The following is a 13,931-nucleotide window of genomic DNA, read 5'->3' as shown; positions in this document are numbered from 1 at the left end:
TAATTTACAGAAGGACATTTGGCATAGTGGAACATAGGAGCTCTGAAATTAGATAGTCTTGGGTTTGAATTAATGGTATCTTAAAAGAAATTCTTGTGAAAATTAAGAGTAAGCTTTGCGAGTGGCTCAATAAAAATGTGTAGTCTCTGGAGGTGTAGGGCATAAAGTTATTTATTTGCTTACTGGTTTTGTGGTGTGATTGAACCTAGGGCCTTGTGTATGTGAAGCACATGCTCTGCCACTGAACTCCACACCCAGTTATGATTTTAGTTTCTAGTTCTAAAATTCTAAATTCTAGTTTCTCCAAAGCTAGCTGTGGGGCCTTAAAAGACTACATAAAAAACATAGAGAGCATCTTAGTAAATAGTACTTATTCTTCTAGCAACATAAAAGCTAGTAGTAATCTAACTTCCTTTTCCTTCTTATATTAAAGTTTGTTTTTCTTAAGCTTCCACTTGAAAGTAAGAATTTAAAGAAAAAGAATTGAAAACAAGACTGATGGTTGTGTAGCTCAGTGGCAAGAATATTTGTTTAGCATAAGCGAGGCCCCAGGTTTAATGCCCCAAACTGAAACAAACAAAAAGAACCCAAAAAGGTGGACAGCATTTTCTTATAGTTAGGATGCTGCACCACTCCCCTTTCCCTCTCTGTCATAGAGACAAGTGTGAGTGTTCCACTCGCAAACTGTGTCTTTAGAAGCTGTGTTCCTATATTTAGGGTTCCTGTGCTCAAAAAGTGACTGTTATCTCTAAGAGGAACTTAAATGGATGCTACAGAATGCTACAGAATCTTCCTTATTTTTTTTTTTTTTGTATCAGGTAACTAGTCCAGGCTGGCCCCAAACTGGAAATCCTATTAAACCACAGGTTTGGATATTTACATTGCATTATTAACAGTTTTTTTTTTTTTTTGGTAGTACTGAGGTACTGAGCTCAGGACTTCCTATTGGGGTAGGTACTCTACTACCTGAACTAGCCTCGCATTCACCTATCTTTTTGCTTTTGTTTTTCAAGTTTTTTTAAAACCTGGATTAGCCTCAAATCACTTCCTCCCCCATACCTGCCTCTAAAGGAGCTGGCGTTATAAGCAGAAATTATTGTTCTATGTTACATGTTACATGTTCATAGTAACTGATTCCTGTAAAATTAATACCAAATTTCTAAATTTTTTTCTCTTTACCCAATTAAAATTCACAATTAGGATTTTAAGATTTATTAGTATTCCTTTTTCCTAAATTTTGAGATTTAAAAAAAATCCAGTTTATTGGCTGAGGTATGGCTTCAGTGGTAGAGTGCCTGCCTAGCACCTGCCTAATAAATGTGAGGCCCTGAGTTCAAACTTTATACAGTCCCCCCCACAAAAAAATCATTTATGTGTGATTATTATAAATTTATGTATCTTTGGTAAAGCTAAAAAAAGTGAGTATCCTTACTCTACCTAACAATTTATTTTTAGAAAATAGGAATTTGTTGAGGAAAAGTTTGAACCATCTTTTGTAGGTAACCTTGTAAAATGCTTTTACAAAAAAGTATTATTTTACTTGGTTATCAAGGTTATAACTAATAACAATTGATTATAATTTTGATAATTTTTACCTTATTAGTGTATTATTTTTGATATTATTGCATGGTAAATAGGTGAAATTTTAACTTCTTTAGAGGAGCATGATCGACTAGTGTATTTATTTTTGCTTAATCTATGGTTGTATATCTTTCCCATGCCTATTTCTTCAGATTTGTATATATTTGGCAAGTCTATAGATAATAGGAAAGGTTAGGTTCAGGTATGATAGTATAAACACTATATGTTTTGGGAGTTTCTAATTCTTGGTACTTTTTGGGAATGGTGGATAGGGTCTCAAAATTTTGCTCCATTTGGCATGGAAGAACTTGTGATCTCTCACCCCCAGCCCCCCAGAGATCCCCGCATCTGGCTTGCATGTCAGTCATTATATAGAGTCATTGAAAGATTAAAACTGGACAGTAAATTTTGTTTAATACATCATTTGGTTTTAAATTTTTTATCTTATTTAATGTCTGTCATCAGTGACTTCTACAGGATTAATTAGTAGTGGGACCTTAGCTGAGGAGCAAAGGTATTCCTGTAGAAAAGACCATTTAAAGCTGTGTACCCAAAGAACAAAAGTTTAGATTGCATTTTACATGTATTTGATAAAGTTTGTTTGTTCCTGTTTACTACTGAGAATTTTATCTACATGTAGTTGGATTTGATTTTTAAAATTTATTTTAAAGGTGATATACAGAAGGGCCAGGTAATGTGGTTGGATTAAAAAATTTAATTTCGGGGACTGGGAATATGGCCTAGTGGCAAGAGTGATTGCCTATTATACATGAGGCCCTGGGTTTGATTCCCCAGCACCACATATACAGAAAATGGCCAGAAATGGCGCTGTGGCTCAAGTGGCAGAGTGCTAGCCTTGAGCAAAAAGAAGCCAGGGACAGTGCTCAGGCCCTGAGTCCAAGCCCCAGGACTGGCCAAAAGAAAAAAAAATTTTTAATTTCATTAAACATACTTGGACTAGAGGAAAAGCATAAATGGAGAGACTGTATTTGAATTCTAAACCCACTGCTTTCTTAGACTTTGGGTAATTTATCTTGTATCTCTGAGTTTAGTAGGAGTTGAGAGGTTTAGCATATTCTAAGCTAGAATATGAACTGTTGTTTAGCAGAGCTTCAAAACATAGATTAAATGTTTCTTATTTTCTAGAAAATAACACCAGAACGATCAGCATAGAGAACATAAAGAAAATTATAAAAGTTTACCAACAGATCTTTAATCCAATCCCCCCCGTCTGCCCTCCCCGCCCCCCCTTCAGTGCTAGGGTTGGAACCAGCCAGTCCAAATCTGTCTTCAGGTACACACCGATGACAGGATAGAAGCCTTGAGGATAGGAACAGATAGGAACATGCCTGCTACAATGCATCCAAGGTGTGATTGCTTGGCTTGTGAGCCTCAGTGACGTTTTCCCCATGGGACATTTGCACTTCAACAGCTAACTCTGCAGATATGTCCATTCAGACTCAGGGATTTGATAGTATGCTTCCTCAAAAATAAATGGAGTCTGTTACCTTAAGAAATATAATGGATAGCATTTGTTGCTAACAATAATTCAAGCTTGCAGATAGAAGTTAGAATTTTGGAAAGCTGTTATATTGGTGATATTTACAAAAAAGATGATTTTTAATTTTTATTACTGTATGATGAAATATGACATTTGGAAAAGCTCGACACCTAGGAAACATGTATTTTCAAAAATGTGTGATACAGTAAAAATAGCAAGCTGGGCATCAATAGTGGATGTCTTTAATCCTAGCTACTCAGAAGGTAGAGGCTTTAAGATCAAGAGGGTGAGGCCAGCCTAGGTAAAGGAGACCCTATCTCATACACAAAATACCAAAGGAAAAAAGGGCCGAGGATATATTGAATACATGTCCAGCCAGCAGGAGGAATTGGGTTCAATCCCTAGTATGAATAGAAAAAAACAAACATGGCTAGAAAAAGTAAAACCATAGACTAGTAGGGTTTCATGTAAGAGTGTAGTACTAGATATTCATTTGAAATGGTTTCACATTCTTTATTGCAAGTAATTTAAGAAATGACTTGTTGAACTGACTTTGATGTGTATCAAAGAGGAATACTCACAGTTTCCTGAAAAGCTTAATGAAATACTTCCCCATTTCTAACAGTTACTCTGTGAACCTGAACTTCTGTATTTCAGACTCATAATAGATTGGCTATAGAATAGTTTTTCATTGAATCAGAGTTTTAAGAAATTTGTAAAAATATAAAAACATGAGCCAGGAGTAGTGGTACACACCTGTAATCCTAGCACTCTGGAGGCTGAGGAATCCTGCTTTTCTATATTAAGGTCAAACTGAACTTCATAGTGAGAAGACTCCATAGTGATACCTTGTCTTAAGCAAATTTTAACAAGTCATTCTCACTAAATTTTCTTTTAGTTTTGAAACTAATTATTTTTTCATGATGTTATGTAAATGAGTATTCTGAATATTTTAAAATTTTTTCAGTTTTAATTCTCATATAGTCAATACCAATATAACACAAACAAAAGCCTTTGAGGTTTTCAGTGTAAAAGAGTATAAAGGGATCCTGAGTCCAAAAAGTTAGAGGAGTACTGCTTAATTTCCTTTTCTTCTTTCTAGCTGTTGTTCCTATGAATACTTAACTTTTTGGCTAAAATGATAACTTAGAACCATATGATTTATTCAACTTGCTGGTAAATAAAATTACAAGGTAGTTGCTAGAAACAGAACTACTAAATGAAAACATTTTTGGATCTTTGCTGAAATTAAATGAAAAGGCCAGATTTAACCTACCGTATTGCTGAAATTTGACTCACACAGTCATCTGCATATCCATGTAATGCTTAGAAGGAGCTGTCTTTTGTGTTAATGCTGTAGCAGGTTTTTCCGTGGAAAGTGGTTGCTGCATTCTTAGAGTTTCTAGTTGTATGCATTGCCTTTTAGGTCTGTGAATGCTGTGTCCTGGCGGTAAGTTGTAATTATTAGCTTGGGAGATTAGGCAACTTACGAGTCCGTGATTGGCTGTACCATAAAAGTAACTTAGAAGAGTTCATCTTTGCAAAGCCCAGTGACCTAAATCAGATACGTACTAACTGTCCCTGGGCTTGGCGAGGCACCTGCTACATTACAGTGTCAAGACATTTGTAGGTTGCCATGGAAAGGTTTCGTCGGGAGAAGCTATCCGTATGTACCTAATTCAGTCTTATATTTTACTTACAAACAGATTTGAGTCTTTCTAAATTTTAACAGTGAAGCTTGGAGAAATGTCAGGCTTAATTAGCCCTGGCTTAGAATAGTATCATCCTGTGTGTCCTTGGCTGTGGAAGGCATGTGCTGTAGAGTAAATCCCATGCAAAGCTAGAAATATTTATAGCATCTGTCTATAAAATTAGTTTTTACAGCTGAAACTACTTGAATGAGACTTAATAATTTGGCTAGCATAATAGGAAAGAAATCATATTTAGTGATTAAATAAATTTTGAAGCTAAATTAAAATGTTTACATGGTTGATCATAATTTATGAGAGGTGATAGTTTTAGGTAGAGGCCATGTGTTTCACATACTGCAAAAAGTAAATTTGTACTCGTGGTTTCTGAGGGTTGCTTTAATAATACACTTGATTTGGTTGGTTATTTTTTTAAGTAGCATGTAGTATTAGGTTTTTATTAGTATTGATTAGTTGTACAGGTGGGTCTCATTTTAACATGTCCACTTATGTATACAGTGCTTTTTGATCATAACCAGTCCTCTACCATTCTCCTTCTCAATAATATATCTGTATATTTCTATGTCAAAAGATATACTAATTTTATATTTTAAAAGTAATCTTTTAATATCTTATTTTCTTAATGCCTTTGATACATCTCTTTTTTTTATAACTTGACCAATAAAAATAGGAATTGTAGATTGTACTTTTTCTTTCAAGATAACTGACTATAAAAGGAAATAGTGAAATGTATTATGTAGCTATATCATCTCCTATAAGTAAAACAAGATTTTGATTTTATTTTTCTGAGGAATTGAATTTTGACTTTATCTTATGTTGATGTTGCTTATTGTTATAAATTGGTGTATTATATTTTTTCTTTTTAAAATTTAAATTGCTTTATTGTCAAAGTGATGTACAGAGGGGTTACAGTTTCATAAGTATGACAGTGAATACATTTCTTATCAAACTTGTTACCTCCTCCATTTTTCTCCCACCATCCCCAGTTGCTTTCCCCCAGGTGTACAGTTGGTTTACAGCATATAGTTTTGTAAGTATCACTGTTGCATTGGTTCATCTTTTACCTCTAGTCTCTCCATTTTGATATTCTCCTTCCTTTCCCTCCTTCTGATAAATACAATACCCAGGGTACCAACATCACTTATAGTGACATCAGGGGTAAAACCAAGGGGAAGAAAGACAAAAGAAAAAGGCATAATTTCACATGGTGTATTACATTTTAAAGTACTGTTAGTTTATCTTTAATTGTGTCTAGAAGGAATCTAAATGGATCCAGTGTAAGTGTTTGTGGTAGTTCCCCTTCCCTCTCCACCCCCATTTCTGGGGCTTGAACTCAGGGCTTTGTCACTGTCCCAGAACTTTTTTGCTCAAGGCTAGCACTTTACCCCTTGAATCACAGCTCCACAGCCTGCTTTTTGGTTGGTAATAGAAAATAAGAGTCTCATGGGCTTCTGAACCAAAGTCCTCAGAGCTCAACCTAGGTAGGATTATAGGTGTGAACCACGGGTGCCTGGCTCAGAATAGGTTTATAGTGACCTGTACTTGGAAACATTGTGCATTCAGTATGCCAGAGGCCAAATAAGGCTTGACTACTGACTGGGAAGGCAATCATGAGCTCTACAGCCAGGTTCTTCCTGCTTTGAACTTGGCTCCTCCTTCTTGTAACTTATTGTTCCAGCCTGGGAGAAGGTTGAAAGTAGTTACATAAGTTTAATTTTTTTTTTAAATAGAGAAAATACTGTCAAGTATGTATTACTACAAACAACCTTGTTCTGTTGTCTGGTGAAAGAATTCATGTAACTGGAACTTTAGAGTACTGGCTTAATTTGGAGGAGCTATATCTTAGTTTAAGTTAATTACTAGGCTGGACGTTTTTGAGTAGGTTTTCATTTACTCACATAATCCCCAGTGTGCCTTTAGTGTCCTCAGTGTGCACACTGTGTCGCTTAGTGTGGCACGCATTTCTTTATTGAGTAGATGGTATTTTTTTCACAGTCCTTGGGATTCCTGGGCAACTCTGGAGCCTAATTAAGGGGAGAAATAGGCAGATATGCTGATCTTTTCACTTTCTTTCCTGTTGGATTTCAGTAGAAAGATGTAATAGAACCTTAAAAATACTTACCTAATGGTAACCCCAATCCACTGAAGGTAAAAGGACCTTGGCAGAGTATCTGTGTACCTTCTTAAACTGAAAAACATTGACTGAGTCCTTGTAGTCCCTTACTTCCCTAACCTACCCTCTGCACACTGTATTCTGTAATTTTAATTTCTTGAGGTGTGTGTGTGTGTGTGTGTGTGTGTGTGTGTGTGTGTGTGTGTGCGCGCGCGTGCTGGTCTTGGAGCTTGAACACAGGGTCTGGATGCTGTTTCTGAGCTTTTTTGCTCAAGGCTAGGTAGTGCCATTTAAGCCACATCTCCACTTCCAGCTATTTTGGTTAATTGGTGATAAGAGTCTCAAGGGCTTTCCTGCCCAAGCTCCCTCCAAATCACAATAGTCACATCTCAGCCTCTTAAGTTTCTGGGATTATAGATATGAGTGACCACCAGTGCCCAGCTATATAATATTATTTTTTAATAGCATTAAGAGGTTGTTACAAAGCATTTATTTAAAAAATAGATTTAGGGCTGGGGATATAGCCTAGTGGCAAGAGTGCCTGCCTCGGATACACGAGGCCCTAGGTTCGATTCCCCAGCACCACATATACAGAAAACGGCCAGAAGCGGCGCTGTGGCTCAAGTGGCAGAGTGCTAGCCTTGAGCGGGAAGAAGCCAGGGACAGTGCTCAGGCCCTGAGTCCAAGGCCCAGGACTGGCCAAAAAAAAAATAAAAATAAAATAAAAATAAAAAATAGATTTAAAATGTTTATTTCTGTTTGTACATATTTGATAACTGAAACAAGGGATTCCTGTATGTATTAAAAACAGTGAATGCATCTCTTCATAGAAATACTGTGAATAATGATGTTCTATAATTTCATGTAGCCCTAAGGAAGTTTCTCAGTTGTCTGTGTGTGTCTTTTAGTGTGTATTGTAAAAGTCACCTATCTCCTGTGTCACAGTGTTTCAAACATGTCACTCATCTGAGACCTTGCTAAAGAGGGCTTTGCCTAATCAGTATTTAATGTCTCATACCTCTGAATTTTCATGTTGTCACTCCTCCCTTTCCTTCTCCTCCTTCTAATTTGAATTGGAAATTCAAATTTCAATTCAAAGTCTAAGAGAAGTGAAATACATAGAAGAATGAAAAAGCACCCACATTTTTTCAGTATGCAGGCCTTTGACTCTAACCCTAAAGAAACTGTTTAGCCTTGGTTTCAAAATTTCACAGTGATTCAGTAGTTTGTATTCCATTTGGTCATGTGCTACAGTTTATTTAACAATTCCTTTGATAAACACATTATTTCCAGCCTTTTTCCAGTAGAGCAGTTTTGTAGTAAATAGCCTTGTACATGTGTCATTTCAAATACAGAAAAACTTAAGCTGATGTAAACATAAACTCTCATGGATAGTTAATGTCATATTTATGTTACAGTAGTGTCAGTAGAATTATTCTATAAATAATAAATAACAGTGGCAGTATAATTTATTTTATAAATAGAAATTTGACACCAAGGCTAAATAATTCCCTTCAGGTTTAGATTGAGTCTAGCCCATGTTGATATCATTGGATGTTTTGGAGTTTTCCTGGGCCATGGCTTTGAGTAAGCACTCGGTGTTGGTTTGTAAGCAAAAGCTTTTTGACTGATGTTAAGAATGAAACATTTGCATGTGGTACTGCTCTTTGCAGTTGTTATTTTTCCTTTTCTACTATAGTTTCAGAGCTAAAAATGAGAGATAAAAGTCTGGGAACAAATTTTAGAATAACTGACATAATAGGTTGAAATTTGAATTCTAAACCACAATGTTGTAACAAGATAAAACACTACCGGTTTGTCTTTTTCTGCCCTTCAGTGATTTTCATGGGGCAGTGTTAGTTTTATGTTTGGCTTTATAAATACTTAATATGCATGTGCACTTTTACATAAACTAATGAAAACACACCATTGTATTCTCTGTGGAGTATTAATTGACTCCATTAATTAATTAATGAAGAAATGTGATATTAAGTACTATTTTTAAATGATCGTATTTGAAACACATGTGTTTCAGAAAAGCATTACACCTTGAAATACCCAGTGTTTTTATTCTCCCTGCATACTTTGTGAGATGACTTAACCTAACAAGATGGCCTTGTGTGCAGTATTGGCATTTGTAGCAGATGGTGCCTTTTGGACTCATGTTCACAGTTGAAAACCCTCCTAAGGTATTGAAGGGAAGGGGTGGTACATGTTTGCCACTTTCCCTTTTCACGTATGAGTGCTGTCATTGTTTAGACTTAAAACTTTTTTTTTTTATTTTTTTTGGTGCTGATTCTGGGACTTGAACTCAGAGTCTTTTTGACTTGGAAAGTTTAAACATGTAATTATAGTTACATGAAAATAACTTTTTCTTTTGGTTAGAGGGCCAGAGTTTAGTGTATTGTCTTGCTTTCATTCTGGCATTTGTGCAAGTGAAATGACAGTTTGTTAGGGGAACAGTTAATCCTTTAGAGTAGACTATTGTATCTCTCGATAGGAACATCCCTTTTATTTTGGAATGAACTTGTAACTGCATGCTTGGGATTGAAATATGAAGTTATTGAAGGATAGCTAAAGATTTTAGGAGGCTGGGATTAATGGATTATTGGTAATGGTAATTAGTTATTAGTTACTCATCCTATAGCTTTTTTGGTGTTTTGTTTTGGTTTCTCCCTTTGGCTTTTCCTTATTACTAAGGAAGTGTGAGGAGCTATGGGGCATTTGGTTTCTTAAAACATACTGTTGTCCTATTTCCATTATATGAAATTGTCCCATCATTACACTCATTCTTTTAAATATGGCTCTTTGAGAAGTCATTTAACTCCTATAATTTTCTTTATTAAGTTGAACACCAGTCATTGAGTCATACTAGTTATCTCTGATAAAAATCTGTTTGCTCCTACTATTTGGATATCTGGCCTTCAGAAAGTTTAGCTGTCAGAAGATCCTTCCTTAATTATACTGTAACTAGTTCTCATTTGGGGTAACTAATTATGGATAGCAAGGAATTTACTTGAAAATTGAAGCAAATTGGTTTAATTTCTAAGATTAGATGTTAAGAATTTGGTCATGAAAAGTTTTGAGTTGCTTGCTAGCACTGTTAGAGGCCAGATGCTTCCTGGCACAGCTCTGGTAGCCCTCGACTGGGTACCATCCAGAACATGACGAGCTGGTCCAGCTTGAACTCAGATCCACCTTGAGAGAAGAGGGTTTGTACCTCTGTTTCTGTCTGTTACCTAGAAGCGTTCATACAAAGTTTACAATATTTAGTGATGATTGTAATTCGTTTAAGGTTGCCAGAAGTTGAGAAGTTAAAACTATTATTTTATTCCTTTAAAAATAGTCTGCATGTAAGGTCTCCTTTTTTCCATCCTTGTTAACATTCTGTCTTCATTTTTTCATTCACACACACACACACACACATACACACACACACACACACATATATTATATGTATATATGACATGTTGCTCCATCTTCTTCACTCCTTGGTAGAGTTCCTCTTTTTGCTGTTCTCCCCTAGTCCCCTTTTATATTTGTGTTACATTATTGTTATCATCATCATTTTAGGCTTAGATTCCACAAGTTGTGAGCTTGGCTTAGCTCACTCAAAATAATGATCTCCTGTTATATCAATTTCCCTGAAAATTATATAATTTTATTTTCTTTATGACTGAATAATATTCCACATTGTATATGTGACAAGTATGCTAATTAAAAAAGATTAATAGTTCACCATTTTACAATAAATACGTTTACCTTCTACTAATAGTTTCGTTTAGCTTGAGAAGATTGAGAAGGGAACAAAATAGAAAAGTGGGTTCATAAAAGTGAGTGTTCACAATGGAAAGCTGGAATTTCTCTGGATAAGAAATTTAGCATGTTTGTTCCTTTGGGAAAAATCAAACATTTTTCTTTGATTGTAACTTATAAAAGAAAGCCCACCTTCTTTTTTTGGATAATTTTGTTTTTAATGGTAATCTGGTCAAATATAGCTGTTTTCCTTTAATTATTAAACTCAGTAAAAATCAAGAAAGCTTTCTATGTTGATACTACCCCTGTATTTCATCCCTGGTCCTGGAAAGTCTTTCTTTTGAGGATGAAGTATTCCTGTGTATGTAGTAGGGTCTTTCACAGAAGACCATCTAAAAATTATTGCCATTTCAATTCTTAAAATTTTGAATGATTTTCTTTGGAGACAGACAGCAGGCAGGCAGACAGACAGACAGACATAAACACACACACAATGACAACAAATACCCTACAGACACACTTGAAAGTTTGCAGTTAACGGTAGGAGTTTATTTCCTTGAGAGAAAGCAATCTGTTCCACATTGTGGGGCCGTTTCAACTGCTGTACATAACAGATCCTCAGTGTGATTTCATGAGTAAATGAGAATCATTTGTTCTTAGGGTCCTGATGAAGAAGCTGTCGTGGATCTTGGCAAAACAAGCTCAAATGTGAATACCAAGTTTGAAAAAGAAGAACTAGAAAGTAAGTTTGTTTGAAATATCATACTTAGCTGGACAAATTATCAAGTTATGTTTGTTAGAGTTCTTAAGGTTTACCATTTATTGAAACATTTTTCTTGTTTGAGATAGAACCATTATTTGGAAGACTTGATTAATTTTTTTGTAGAATTTAAACAACAGTAGTGCAGCAAAACACCCATGTCTGATCTTATCTAGTAATTGAATGACCCCTGATTATTTACTTCATTGAAATACTGGTGTAAGATATATTTCAGAATGCCTTTCAAACCTCACTGGTAGTTAGCCATTACTGAGCAAACTGAAAAGTCACAGTTACACATCAGTTAATTGTTGTTTCATTTCAGTCAGGCGAGGTAACTTTCTTACAGGCAGACTAGAGTGCCAGACTAATATGCTACAGTTAGAACCAATTGTTACCTAAATGCACAGGCCTGTTACATTGACCTTTTAAACATAGGCTTTGTGGAGCCAAATTCATTATTTCTCCATTTATTTTCCCTAAGTGGGAAGAGATCCTGATAGTTTCTTTTTTTCATTTTTCTTTTAATCTTGAATTTATAGAATGGCTGCAAACATAGTACAGAACATTTCTATATGCACTTTACTTCAGTCTGAACAACATTCAGTATGAACAACATTCGGTATGAACAACATTGTTAACTTTGCATTCAACAGTATCAGTTGATTGCTATTTTACTAAATTGCAAACTTTGTTTGGAATTCAGTGGTTTTTCTTTTTTTAGTAAGTGTGTATGTATGTGTTTTTCTTTGTGCTTTTAGTGTGGCTTGAACTCAGGATCTGGGTTCTGGTACTGTTCCTTTTTTTTTTTTTTTTTTTTTTTGGCATAAGGTGACACTTTTCTACTTGAGCCACAATTCACCTTCCCAGTTCAAGTTTTGAGAATACATTTATGTTTTCTCTCCTATTCCTCTCTAATCCATAAGTTCCTTATTCTTTCCTGTTTTCTTATGACACTTAAAGAGGAGTGGTGGAAAGATAAGGTACTTGAGTGGAGATCCTCAGTTTTGTCATCTGCCTTGAAGAGTGGTCAGTACACACAGCAGATGCCATGTGTCCATCTCCACACATGGTTCTGTGGCTGTGGCATGTTACTACATATGCAGCGTGTAATATTCATTCATGTTGAGCACTTTTGTGTAGTGTTGATGGCAAAGTTTTTTTTTTTTTTTTTTGGGCCAGTTTTGGGGCTTGGGACTCAGGGCCTGAACACTGTCCCTTTTAGCTCAAGGCTAACACTCTACCGCTTGAGCCACAGCACCACTTCTGGCCTTTTCAGTTTATGTGGTGCTAAGGAATTGAACCCAGGGCTTCATGCATGCTAGGCAAGCACTCTACTGCTAAGCCACATTCCCAGCCCCACAGCAAAGTTTTTAATAGAAATTTTGAGTTTTTTTCAGGAACACATCCTTACATTAACATCTATAAAAGCTGATCGTATAGAAAGCTACTACTCTGTTACTTTTAATGAGATAGAGGAACATAAAAGAGTTTCTATGTAGATGCTGAAATTAATTTTAACTGACTTTAAGAATCTTTTTAAAGTCTAAACTTACTAGGTCTTCTAGAAAGAAGGACTCTTAATAGTAAAGGATACTAAAGGCACAATAAGTAAGAGCAGAGAAAACAAGCCTTGTTCCCCTGATCTTTGGATTCTAGTGTATTCCTATTTAGCCTTTTTGAAATGCAAACGCATAAAATTTATTTTTGTCTTTGTGCATTGAGGCTTCTGTGCCCTGACCCATTAGTACTAATTGGAGTATCAGCTTTATAATTCAGTATTTTGACCCTTTATTTCTACTTTTCTTGGTGTGCTGAAAGTTGTAAAATCACTTGAGTTTTATTATAGTTCTCTTTATTGAGATACAATTAACCATTTTAAGGGATGCACACATTGCTTACATGCACTCTCTCTTGAAGCCATCAGCATTGTAATTTTAGAAACATTTTTGTTATCCCCCAAAGAAATTCATTTTTATCCGATTTTCTAGTGAAACTTTTTCTTAAGATTTATTTTTTGTAGAAATGGATCACTTGATATATGCTAGGGAGGGTACTGGGTAGTTGGAAATATTTAAACAAGTAATTTTTAGTTCAGTGAGTTTCCGTAAGTCTAGACCCCTTTTAAAAGTTGTTTATATACTTTACTAATATTAGTATATTAGCAGCTGAAACCAAAAGGCATTCTTGTTTCCTCTAAACTGGAGTATGAGCTTTTTAGGCAACTAAAAGTGTTTGCTTGTCTGCCTGTCTCTGATGGCCTCAAAGTCTCCAGGGGCGTTGAGTGTTGATTTAGGAGCTACAATGAGATTTTTAGTGACTTGGAAGCTTTTCAGATGAAGTCAGATGAAGTGAATGGATGCCGATGGGATGTAGTTTCCAATCTCTCCAGAGAGGCCAGGTGTAAGTAATATGTGTCTGGGTAATCCCAGCAAGCAGAGGATTGTGAAGTCCAAGCCAGCCTGGGTACACAGAAGAGCTTCTGCAAATTTTGATTTTCTGACTATCTTA

At 35.6% G+C, this 13,931-nt stretch overlaps 1 protein-coding gene across 10 annotated transcripts in view; it reads left to right on the top strand.

The window, feature by feature from the left end:
• Positions 1-13,931, top strand: part of Slc4a7 (solute carrier family 4 member 7) — an 86,398-nt gene that overhangs the window by 18,754 nt on the left and 53,713 nt on the right. For 8 of the 10 annotated variants that reach the window (XM_048355981.1, XM_048355979.1, XM_048355983.1 and 5 more), the window contains exon 2: positions 11,321-11,402. In XM_048355981.1, coding sequence (XP_048211938.1) covers positions 11,321-11,402 — 82 coding nt within the window. Of the gene's footprint in view, positions 1-11,301; positions 11,403-13,931 lie in introns of those variants that run through there. The other 2 variants (XM_048355986.1, XM_048355988.1) reach the window with 1 other exon arrangement.

The sequence above is a fragment of the Perognathus longimembris genome, chromosome 10 (genome assembly GCF_023159225.1).
Source record: "Perognathus longimembris pacificus isolate PPM17 chromosome 10, ASM2315922v1, whole genome shotgun sequence".
NCBI classification, from domain to species: Eukaryota; Metazoa; Chordata; class Mammalia; order Rodentia; family Heteromyidae; genus Perognathus; species Perognathus longimembris.
The sequence above is the reverse complement of the archived record's forward strand: the minus strand, read 5'-3'. Positions and strand labels throughout refer to the sequence as shown.